General features: G+C 43.5%; 1 protein-coding gene across 6 annotated transcripts in view; it reads right to left on the bottom strand.

Annotated features, from left to right (window-relative positions):
* The window catches only part of HTR4 (5-hydroxytryptamine receptor 4), a 230,268-nt gene that overhangs the window by 48,270 nt on the left and 169,228 nt on the right, over positions 1-12,770 (bottom strand). For 2 of the 6 annotated variants that reach the window (XM_030573400.1, XM_030573401.1), the window contains exon 8: positions 6,461-6,536. The exons of the other annotated variants lie outside the window; for them this stretch is intronic. In XM_030573400.1, coding sequence (XP_030429260.1) covers positions 6,476-6,536 — 61 coding nt within the window. In that variant the 3' untranslated portion in view covers positions 6,461-6,475. The remainder of the gene's footprint in view (positions 1-6,460; positions 6,537-12,770) is intronic. 6 annotated transcript variants of the gene reach the window in all.

Below are 12,770 nucleotides of genomic sequence, written 5' to 3'. Positions count from 1 at the left end.
GGAAATTCAGGCCCTCTATCTACGGCTAGCAGGACAAATGACAGCAAGACAGCTGGGCTACCAATTGGCCAGTGGGCTGTTACTCAAGTCGGAGAGAAGGAAGGAAACTGGGTATGCTTTTCTCTAGATCCCGATCATGGTGGCATGCATCCCCTGGAGCGATCTGTTACCTTGAGCCCAGCATCACTTGGCAGTAGAGCGAAGCAGTTGAAGAAATACTCTGCTAAACCCCAGGCTGGAGTTGAGGAGTAATGCACAATTCTCGGGAGAAGAGGAAGTCCAACAGAAGCGTAATACTCACGCACCAATGGCTAGCAGGAATGAGACTCATCCTGAAAGCCTCTGAGCTGGATTGTGCTCTTGTATGAGTGTAACTCCACTGACCTCAGCGCAGCTCCTCCTGATTAACGCCAGAGTGAGGAAGCAGAGAATAAGACCCTGGATTGCTGATGACAACAGTAGATGTTTACAGTATTTCTGTAAAGATGATGAACCCTTCTCTGGAGGCACTGAGCTGTACGAGTGGTACAAAGCAGCTCTAAAACTGGCTTAACTGGCCTTTTGAGAATTCCCTACACATTGGGAAACCCTGGGGTGACACAGAGATGCTGTCAGGGCTCCTATGTCACCATTTTCTCAACCTTTACTGGTACAGCAATGTAGCTGGGGAATCTCTATCCCCTGCTAATATCTGCCTGCCCTAACAGCCTCTTGGGGGTTGTGGCCGGTCAACATATATTAGAGATGCCCACAGGCTGCTCTAACCTATGCTGGGCGCCTTCTGGGCCAAAGTGGAATAGCCACAGGATCCAGGGCCTCCAAATGGGACTTAGAGCTACTGCCTTTTACTACCCCTAGTTTTATGGCTCAGCCACATCAGAGAATCTGGTCCAAGATTTTTTCTGTATAACTGAGGGGTCCTTTTAGTTTTCCTTCAGCAGACTCCAGTCTCCGGTGGGTGAAAAGGAAGTCAAACAGCTTGAAGGTCAAGAGTTCTCTCTGTTCACAGAAGACATTTTTCAAAGAGAAATAGTAAAAACTATCAGAAATTAGATGAAATAAGAATTAAAATTAAACAAATAAAAAAAAACCAACTGGAAACAACCCAAAATGGAGTTGAGCTTTCTTTTCTTTTCTGGTTGAGATAATAATTAACCCCAGGCAGGGAGCTACCAGAGGACTTAGGTGTTGCAATGCTTTAGACCCCTTGAAAATCACTGGTATCCACAAACCCTGGGCTGGCCGCCAAGGCTCCCTGTACAATGAATGGGAAGACTGAGAAAAAGATCCACAAAAGTGATTGTGCTAGGTGGCTCCCCACCAAAGCTAGCCATGGGGAAAATGCCAATGACTGAGTGTGTCCTATACCCTGCATCTCTTATAGTCCAGGTTGCAGGGAGGCCCCTATCCCTGCTTGCAACCCACAGACAGGAACCCCTATCTCGTGGAATCAGATACCTCAGTTGTTCTTGCAGAGAGGGAGTTTGAGCTAGGGGTCTCCCACATCCTGGATGAGCATGCTAACCTCTGGCCTAACAGTTATAAGGAAGACCTAACTATACACAAACCAGGTAGGGGGAAGGAGACAGTACCCTTCATTATAACCTTGGCCCAGTGGTTAGGGTACTTATTGGGGGTGTATGAGACCCAGGTTCAATTCTCCCCTCTGCCTACTGTGGAGAAAGGGTTCTGTACCTCTCAGGTGAGCTCCACTCTCTGGAGTATAATCATTCAATCACTATTTAATATGAAGTGGAATGGCTTCAACATGTGAGGCTGAGGAAGAGCCACATCATAAAGTCCCATAGGCCAGTGGTTAGAGCACTCACCTGAGAGTGGAACTGAACTGGGATTTCTAATATCCTGAGGGAATGCACATACCCCTGAGCTAAAGGTTACTAAGGAGTCCCCTTTCCTCCTAAAAGCAGCAAAGAATCCTGTGGCACCTTATAGACTAACAGACGTTTTGGAGCATGAGCTTTCGTGGGTGAATATCCACTTCCTCAGATGCATGACATGCATCTGAGGAAGTGGGTATTCACCCACGAAAGCTCATGCTCCAAAACGTCTGTTAGTCTATAAGGTGCCACAGGATTCTTTGCTGCTTTTACAGATCCAGACTAACACGGCTACCCTCTTATACTTGACACCCTTTCCTTCTGGACATCTTGTGTGGAGTTAGTAATACTCAGAGCATACCTAGTAGATTGGGTCCCACAGGCAAGACAGGTGTTCTGCCATCTAGTTTCACCTGGTCTGAGGCTCACGTGGGGGCTTAGGTGTGAGACAGGCACATGGATGCCTGCCTGAGAGTGTGCATGCCCAGAGACACGTAGGGAACTTTTATAGCAAAAACTTAGGAGTCAAATGAGTTTAGAGTTGGGTGGGGAGTTTGTGGATTGTAGCTGTGCCTAAATCAGGGCCCCAGGTGCCTAAGTCCCTAGGTCCTGGGGTTTGTATGAAAAATGGATCACCACCTCATTCACATATACTGGAGGTGCAAGGTCATGAGATTCTAGAAGGAGTTACACACAAGTGACACAAGTTCTTGGGAGTTTGTCTGTTGTCTCTGACTGTCCCTGCTGGAGCCAGTTATTTCATCGAGAGATGAGACTGCAGCAGGCTTATATGGAGACTGTAAAAGAGAGGCCTCTAAATACTTCTGGCAAAAATCCCACTATCTGCTACTTTCATGCTCCCTTCAGTCAAGCTGCTTGTGAGAACCCCAGGGCCTGACAATATACAATGCATCATGTGCTGATTATGTTATTCTCTGTGAGGAACTTAGGCTGTACAGCCATTTATTAGGAAATTAATGGAAATGACAGTGGAAGAGATACCAGGGTCAGGGAGTGAGACCCAAAAACTCACATTAGGGTTCTCACCAGCAACTTGTACAAGAAGGCAGTGGCCTTAATGATTAGGAGAAGGGTTCTCGAACAGGGTCTGGCAAGGAGAGGGTTAAAACCCTCATTCCAAACAGCCAGCCATCCTTGCTGTGTGCTAACATGGATGGGTGCAGTAGCAGGTGCTCTATACAGAAATGTTAATTTGCCTCATTGGCAACAGGCACCTGATTGCTGAAGGAAGGAAATAAAAGAGCAGGGATGAGGTACTAATAGCAGAGCTGGGAAGGTGGGGAGTATGGTACATATAGTATATGAAGGTGGGGAGTATGGTACAAGAAAGCTGTGGCTAGCACAATGCTAATACCAATTTTTTTTTCTAAAGATCAGTTATACAGGATGCACCTAGTATATGATGTAAAGGCATTACAGCAGCTAGTTCTAGCAGTGATAATAAGAGTAGGTATGTTTGCTGAAGCCAGCTTGGCTTTAGCTTGTATAGATTTGGGCTGCGGAAGCCCTGTGGTTCTCTTCAAATTATAGCTGATAGAGGCCTTTTATTCTGCAGGTGATCTTCATTTTCTGTTGTGTGTCTGTCATTCTTCATTACCTAAAAAAAAACAAGCCATATTTCTCTCCAACCTGGTTCCTGAACTCCAGAGTGAGACTGCAAACTCCCTTATATCATATATGTGAAGTTCAGCCCAAATCAGCCATAGTGCGAAAGCTGAATGCAGCTGGATTCATTAATAATCACCTCTTCAACATGGGGTCTGGGTGCATGTATCTCCTGGCTGATCTGGCTAAAAGCTGATTGTTTGTGACCACTGAGGGCATGTCTACACTGCACCTGAGACTGAGCCTCCCAGCTCAGGTAGATAGACTTGTGTTAGTGGGGCTTATGCCAGCACGTTAAAAATAGCGGTGTGGATGCTGTGACACTGGCAGAGGCTCAGGCTCGCCACCTGAAAACAGAACCACCCTGGCTCTGAGCTCAGCTGACTAGGAATTCTTAAGCACAGTGAGGGGGGTGTGGAGTTGTTAATTTCCATGTCAGAGCAAAGAGGAGCTGAGCTAATAATTAGTTAACAATAATAAAAATAATAATTTGACACATTTTTCCTCTCTCTGTCCATGGAAAAGGCTGGCAGAGACAGTGGGTGCAGAGGCAGGAATTAAAGTGTTTGTCAGGAACCATCTGACGTTAAAGCCTGTTTGGAAAGAATCTTTCAGAGTGAGGCCTAAGGAGCCCGGGTGCAGTTCTGGCAGCCTACCAACTAATTAGGGGAATGTTCCATGATCTCTAATAGTTGGGAAGCACTATGTAAAATACCTGACCATTAATCTCAGTGGTGCTCAGAAGAGAATCCTGCTTAGGCGGGAGTCTGGTCACATAGCATGCCCAGGATTCTCTTCTTGTCCCTTAAAAATCACAGTCAGACAGAGTGCAGTGGTGATGGGGTCAGAGATGCTGAAAGTTACTGAGATTTTTCTGGCAACAGGTACTTTATAAATTCCACAAAATGAATCCTGCTGGTTAGAGATGGAAATGATTGGTGTAGCCTCCTCATTCTCTCTCCATCCTGGTTGGCCATAATAGGTTTATTCCCTGCTCTAATGCTTTACACAATCCACTCCCAAATATCCACTGTTATGGGGTTTTCTCTACTGCCCTTGGGGAGACTAGTACACCCTCTAATGAACCTCATTGAGAAAATTTCCCTGACATTCAGCTTAACTTTTCCTTCATTTCTACTTACAGCCCTTTACAGGAAAAAAATCCCTTTGCCAAATTGGTCATTGCACCCTTTAATTCCTGCAGCAGAACTATTCTGAAGTGGGTGAGAAAAACCTGACACGTAGCAATGGAGCAGCTTGCTGCCCTGTGACTTGCATATGGTGCTGTCTACCCAGAGACCTCGCTAGAAGAAATTACAGATGGCAGACACAGATATTGTATCACCCAAGTCACACTGCTGTATTCAAACAACTATAGATACTGGCTTGGATTTTCTTTAAATTTAAACTATGTCAAAGATTCAGTAGACATGCAGGGATCATAAGGAAATCCAGCTAGAACATGTATTCCATTTGCTGATATTAACATCCAGCAGCAATACCCACCATCAGAATAAAAAAAAGTATTAAAGAAAGAGGGATTAATCCCCTACCGGCCAGAGTCCTTTTCTATTCACTGGGCATTTGAATTCTTCTTAATCAATGGGCCACTGGGTCCCTTGCTGTTACTGCATTATGTGGTCTGCTGTTGCTGCCACATCAAAGTCATGCAGGATATCATTATTTTCCACTAGCTTATCCCACTTGTAGTAACTGTCAAGGCCAAGCAAAACTAGGCTATTGCTCCCTGTAGCGGAAATTGTCCAGTGGGTTTGAGGTGACAGCTTGCACTAGGACAAAACTCCTGCCTTCCCTAGTGTTGACATTGTGTGTGTTGTTGTTTGGGGTGGTAGGAGGCACAATTCTCCCCAAGGTTAGTTACTGTCATCAGTACCAAGTCAGAACCCTAGTCAGAACCTTGGTGGAATTCACTGGGTAAGTTTCCTGAGTGTTATATCTGGCAGAGCAAGGGGCTTAGAAAGATTTTATGTCTAAACCAGAGGTTCTCAAACTGTGGTCCATGGACCATCAGTGGTCTGAGAGCTCCATTCAGGTGGTCCGTGGATAGATCCCTCTAAGGTGCATGCCTGGGCAGCTGCACATGACAGAATGAAGGTCCATCCACCTAATTAGTGGAGCTGATCAGGGGTGGCTCCACTAATTAGGTGCCTGGACCCTGGAGAAGACGCACATGTAAGGTGAGGTGGTGGCCTTGGGGGCAATAGGGGGTAAGTGGGAGAGGGGCAGTGGGATGAGAAGAGCGGGTGAGGGCTATTTGGTATGTGCAGGGTTGCGGCAGCCAGAGAAAGAGGTGGCTTCCCCAGTTCCAGGGCTGAGGCTGCCCTACTCCTTCCCAGGTCCAGCTTGGGGGCTGCTGCGGTGGGGGGGAGAGGGCACATCCATTGAATTAGAAAGGGAGACTACTGATATTAAAATGAGTTGTGTGCTTTTATTTGCAGCAGAAACAAAGTTTTGGTTTTTTTATATAGTGCTTTTATCCAAAACACTTTACAATACTTAGCTAATGGTATAAACAACATTTGGAAAGATCATTAAGTGGTCCGCCGAGACCCTCAGCAATTTTCAAGTGGTTTGCAAAAAAGTAGTTTGAGAACCACTGATCTAAACACAGATTAGTATGCATAGTGCTGTACAACTCTGGCATGCAATTAATATCAGACTGTCAGCTAAAGCTTTGTCATCTTTGTTATTCTTTTGTACAGCACATGGGGCTGTGAACTACCATAATATAAATAATAATCCTCAAAGTCAGAAGAGTACCATAAAAAGAATGCATCCTACCCTTTGTATTGCCAAAAATAAGATATTTGCATACAGGAAATGACACACAACATTCTGCTATAACTTCCTGACATGATTTATTTAAAGTTTCCCCATCAACCCCATCCCTGGTAAGCCACACAACAGGGGAAGTGTATTAAAAAGAATAATAAACGCACACACACGATGCTACAGTAATAAAAGAAAAGACTTACAGAGCATGTTCAGGGTTAGACAGGAACTGGTCTATTGCAGAACAGCAGGAGGAACTTGGAGATAGAAGAACAGCCACTTTTAATGCAGACGGGAGAAAAGACAGACACAGTGAAGGGGTAAAGAGAGAAAGGAAAGAAAACACAGACATGGTTAATAGGAAAAAGACCTCCAGCTAACCTGTCATTAAACACCAAGAAATGATGTTAAAATAACCTCAAGCTCCAAATACACGCCCGTCCTCAAGGGAAGGGAAAATCTCAGCTAATATTGATGGAAATTGGGTCAGAGGAATTAGGCATATCATGTGGTTCCTTGGTAAATAAACCCTTTGAAATGCTTAGGAGGGGGGTGTTCCATCTTGTTCCACAGGTATTCTTTGTCTTCTCACTCATGCTTTCTTTAGCAAAATAGGCCCACATTTTCTTTTTCCAAACGTTCTCAGGTTTGCTCCAAGGAGGTCTAGGTGGATATTGTGATGTTTATATGCCCCATCCCGCACACTAGTCATATGACCAGAATCATCTGTCTGGAGAGGATGGCATATATCCTCCATGATTATATCTCTTGGCTGAGTCTATGAAAGTGACCTGTCTCTGTTAAGGGAGCAGATAAATTCCACATCTACACGCAAGGCTACATATCAGCCTCCCCTCATTCCCACTCATCATAAAGAGTTAACATGTCAGCCTCCGAGAAACCGAATTTATGGTGGAAAAGTAGACACATCATTATCTACAGAACTTGGCCCCTTAGCTACCGTCATGTCCCAATCCACCTTCTCCCACTTTGCGGAAGAGGAAGAATTGAGATTATTTTTCATTGCCCCTTGTCTAGCCAGCAAAGAAGCAGCAGAATCTTGCCTTGCCTACTTGGGGAAAGACACTGTGTTAGAAAACCTGACATCAAGCATTACTCTATGTACCTGTGCAGAAAAGGACATACTGTGCTTTAAAACTCATTAGTTGGCACCAACATGAGCTAGCATATTTTTAACATGACTTGTATGAATTGATATATTAGTTAACCCTAAAGTTAACCACAGCCAGCTAATATATTTTAAAACACAATTTATCCTCATCCATGCTAAGCATAAAGCTTTGTTTAACACTCAGTTACTTAATGTGTTTTCTAACATTTTCCCAGTACAACCCCAAACTGGCTTTCTTCCCACTGATGGTGCCATCGATATTCCCACCAGATCACCAGGGCAAGAGACTTACTCCAGTTAATTTTTCCAAACACAAAGAAAGCATGGAAAATATCATCTAAAACCCCACGCCGACAGTTTCCCGCATGTTCAGGTGTTTTAACGCCTAAGCAGTTTATAGCAATGTAATGCAGTACCCAGCCAGCTGCATGGGGCTCGGAGAAGGAAATGGAAGACAAGATACCTGAGTGACTTGCATACATGGTACACTCTTGCATACCCCGCTTTGAATATCCAATTGAGGTTCAGGTTATGGGAAGCAACGGTGAATGAACATAACCTATTGTGATAATTCCCATGTTTTATGGTGAGTATTCAAATGAGCTTCCTCCATTTAGAAGCTCACCTTGTAATGGGGATGCTGCCAAGAATCTGCCTGGAAAGTCAGAGGGAAAATCCCTTTTTAAGTGTATAAGATTTCATTGCTTTTTTTTTTCTTTTGGTTTTCTTTTAAATCCACTACTTTACTGGGAAATTTAAAAATCAAAAATAGCAGTGAGACTGGGGGTGAGTGGGAACTGGAATAAGCCACTGCTTTTCCCTTCTGGCCACAAAATTGTCTGTGGACCTCACACCTGCCTTAGTGTCTGTCTTTCTTCTATGGCTGAGGTGATGTTTCTAGAATAGATGGACTTCAGAATGGCACCAAAACAACTTAACCTTTCTTTGACTTGCTTTTTAATTAATTTCCCTGAAGTCAGTGCCATTGAGTTGGTTTAACAAGCTTTAATAGTGATGTAAGTAGCATCCTGGGCAGTGCTAATATAATTCTCCTCTGTGAATAATTGAGCTTGAGGAGGAAAGCTACCAGAGGCTCAGCTGAGCACAGGCGCTGTCTGCCTGGTTCTGTGTTATTTATGTGTAATGCAGTTGGACAAAAATGGCAGTGGTAGAGAAAGATGCTCAGGATGCTGCAAGAAAGGACAGGTGAAGAAGCCAAGTCATAGGTCTGTCAAGGTCCAGCTGTGCTAAACGGGGAAGGATGGGGCTGCACGGCAAAGGGAACACCAGCATGGTTCTACTACCTCTTAAGCTTAGGGACTGCAACCTGGGGACCATTCTTTATTGTACATCCCAGTTCTGTCCATAGTTTTGAATATTCTAAGAGACAGGTCACCCCTTCTGTTCCTTTCAAATAGCTTTAGATTGATTTTTCTTAAAAATGCACATGAACTTTGCAAATCCATAAGCACCTAAGTTTCAGAAAGGCTAAGCACTCACAAATCCATCTGAAGCCTCTGAAAACCAAGGCCTATCCGTTTATTTTGTTTTTAAAGCAAATACTTCAATCCTCTTCAGAGCTGGAGGGAAAATGTCAGTAATGCCCACAGTTCTACACAGTAACAGCAAAGCAGTGTGCACTGCTTAACCATCACGAGTCACTCTACAGTAACACACCACTGCGAGCATTCTGTGTTTAGAGACAACCGAACTGTTACAATGACAAATCAATATGAACATGTGCATGATATGAGGCATATTATTCTAAGGAAACCAATTTAGCTTCTCACTAACAAGGACTTGTTATAATTATAAACAATAACGGGTAGAAACCATTGTAACAATACTTGCCAATGTGCATTTTTAGCATCTTTTAAGTATTCTAAATGTATTGTTATATTTCAATAAATAACTTGTCTGTATGTATAATGGTACCTTCTCCAATAAGTGAACCAACCCGTGGAGATACCGTGCGCAGCGTTTCTGTCTGATCTTATAAGCTAAACTGGGCAGTATTTTGAAGGGGAGACTTTCAGTGAGTGCCTAGGTACAGCAGGTGATATTGATAATTTTGAGAGTTGGAAGTGAGTATACTGGCTGAGTTACTGCTGAACAAATGACCCAGCGCGGTGCTAGGCATCACTATGCTATTGCAGGTGCTGACTTTTGGATGATTTCAACTGATCTCATAGCCACTTGAGATTGTTAAAGATACCATGGTAACACTTTAAATGAAGGTGTTTTTTATAACTGCTTTATCCTTACCTATAAATGAAATCTCAGTGCAGTTACCCCCTTAGTGTATTATAAAGTATGTTATAAAATGAATTAATAATAAATGCTTAACCAATTATGCAAAGGCAATCCGTTAACAAAAGAAACTATAAGGCATAAATTGTACTGAACGAATGTATATCTTTAATACATGAACTTAATCTGTTATTGCTCTCCAGTATGCTACAAAGTGGCTAAACATTACTAAATAATAAAACTATTTATAGAAGTCTTCTTAACATAGGGTGCTACCTATTTCATGGTACTTTTTTTTTTGTAAATATATAAATGTTAGTGCGTGTATCTGGACAAATTCCACTTCTGATAATATTACTCTGCCAATTTACAAACTCTCTGAAATAATAAGTGAATATGTTTTTTCCTTCACTTCCTGTCTTAAACTGTTGTGTAGTGTTGTGGTGTGCAATTAAACAGCTGTCATGTTCCACATTAGAGTTGGCTTAATTTCAGTAGCAAATAAAGTGCTCCCTAAATATAGCTTGTCTATCATTCAGTAAAGAGCCCTGTGGTCCCACAGCACTACAGAAATTTCAGTGATTACCTAGCAGTGAATTGAAGGCTTATGAGTGGGTTTCAAAGCAGTGTGATGCTCCCATGAGAATGTAATGATGGCTATCATACTTATTCAAAGATCAAACACTAAGAAAAAAACAAGAGAGGATATAAAATGTTCCATTCCCTGTGCAGGGACAGACTTGGGTCAATCTGACAGCCACTCCTTTGTGTCTGCAAGGCTCTCTAAAATGTAATCTGATAACATTACAGGGGACAGCCAGCACTAGCCAACAGTCAGATACAGGGGAACTGACATCTAGGAAAACAGGCCAGTGACAAAGTTGACTCTTAGGGTATGTGTATACAGCCACTAGATATCCACTGCTGTGCAAATGTCTGGACTCGGGCTGTAGCGTGGGTTGTAGGACCCTGAAAGGTGGGAGGGTCCCAGAGCTCGGGCTCCAGCCGAAGTCTGAAAGTTTACACTGCAGTGAAATAGCCTCACAGCCTGATCCCTGTGAGCCCGAGTCAACTGGCACTGGGGCATAGCTAAAGACAAAGAAGCAAACTCTGCTCCCATTAACTTCAGTAAAGACCCAGATTTGGCCCAGCTGAACATGTCTTTAACCCTCCTGATGATTGATCAAAAGAACTCATCCAGCCTGTGCTATGGATACTATCTCCTCTACATGTGGAGAGTGCTGTACAAGCCACACTTAGATTCAGACCAGAAATAGGAACACTTGACTGGAAAACAGGATGTGCGAGATCTGCTGTCTACCCCCTTATTTTTCCAAGTTGATTTGCATTACAGAGACATGCGCACAAACGGATGTGATTAATAAAAGAAACTGTGCTACTGACAGACATTGTAAGCAATTTGGTTCCTAGCTATACACTGACTGATGCTATTTGACATTCCTTTCCAGGACTTTAGTATATTTATCAGATAAAGCAAAATGCTCTTAAGTACCTTGTTCTGTCTTAGCTAATGTTCTGCTCCATTTTATTCAAGGAGCCCTGGTGAATGGCACAAATCAACAGACTGTGAACTTCCCTACAAGTTACATCTGTAAGAACATCTCTCTGAGCTACTTAACCGTCAAGCAAACTCAGCAGCACTGCCTGGAGGACACAGCTGTGTACGTAGCTGCTAATATGGTCACTTCCAGGAAAGTGCTTTGATTAGATATAAAGTTATTTTAATTTTCCTCCTTTGGATAGAAAATGGAACTGGAAAAGAAAGATAGATGCAATATATGAGAGGTCACAATTACATTCTCTGTCCCCAAAATGGTACTTTTAAAAAAAGGAAAACCACCTCTAAAATGACCCTGAGCTGCCCTGGACTCAAGGTGGACTTCCAGCCCATACAAACTGATGAGCTGCTGTCTGGTTCTACTGTTAATGTAACATTGTGGCAGACTCAGGATAGCTAAGGCTTTGGAGGTGCTGAGTGGTCAGATTTGGGGTATTGATTCTTGGACAGAAGGGGGAAAGGTAGTTAGGTGTTTGGTACCTGTATCCTGTTTGCTCTAGGAACAGCTCTTCTCAGTGTGGTAGGGGAAGGAATCAGGCTATTATGTAAAATTAGAAACCTTCTTTGCAAAACAGCAGCTGCTAGGAGCTGTGGCCAATTTTTTGTATATTAAGGGCATCACTGCGTCAGGGAGGATTCAGATTCATGGGGAGGGAATCTAAAAGAGCACAGATCTGTCAGTAGCAGGGGAGCTCTGGAAGATGCTTTGGAATGAAGAGTAAGATCTGGGCACCTGAAGAGAGGCTGACTCAATCTATCTCCCCTGGGCTTTCTGCAGAGTTTACCAGTTAACCTATTGAAAGCTTGCTTGAAATTACAACCCATTTTTAAATGAGCTCTGGGTTTGATCATCAGTAATTCCATCCTGGGGTCAAATCCTGCCCTCCAGAACATAGACAGAATTCTCATGTAGGTGAGGACTGGAGTCTCCTGACAGCTGACTCATCGAGGCAATCATATGGAGATGAACTATTCTGAGGCTTCAATTCCTTATCCTCCTCCCCACCCACCCGGACAATCCTTCATGCTGCTTGCCCCCTCCCCTTCCTAGTGCCTAGCACACCTATGATTTATTTTTGGGACAGGAGGGGCCCATGAGCATCTCCTTCTAAACAACACGCCAAAGATGCTGCTGTGGATTCCATTTTGCAGAAGGAAGAGAGATGAGATATTGAGTCCAGCTCAGCAGTAACAACTCTTGCTGCCACAGCCTAGTTATGAATGAGTCCCAAGCCTATTCACTAGTGCTGGGTTTATTATACACAGGAGCACAGTACTTGAATATTCTACAGCGTTTTTCTCTTTGTCTCCATACCTCTGTCATAAACAGATAGCTAAGGGTTAATGTCTCTTTCACCTGAAGCACCTGACCAGAGGACCAATCAGGAAACAGGATTTTTTTTCAACTCTGGGTGGAGGGAAGAGTGTGTCTGAGTCTTTGTGGGTCTGCCTGCTTTTCTCCTCCATGCATGCATGAATGTGTGCACAGCTTGGGTGAGCATGCTACAACTAGAGATGGGTCTGAACCAGAACCCTGGGTCTGAAAACACCT

This window comes from Gopherus evgoodei, chromosome 8 (assembly GCF_007399415.2).
Source record: "Gopherus evgoodei ecotype Sinaloan lineage chromosome 8, rGopEvg1_v1.p, whole genome shotgun sequence".
NCBI lineage: Eukaryota > Metazoa > Chordata > Testudines > Testudinidae > Gopherus > Gopherus evgoodei.
Note: the sequence above shows the minus strand (reverse complement) of the source record. Positions and strands in the feature narration are given on the sequence as shown.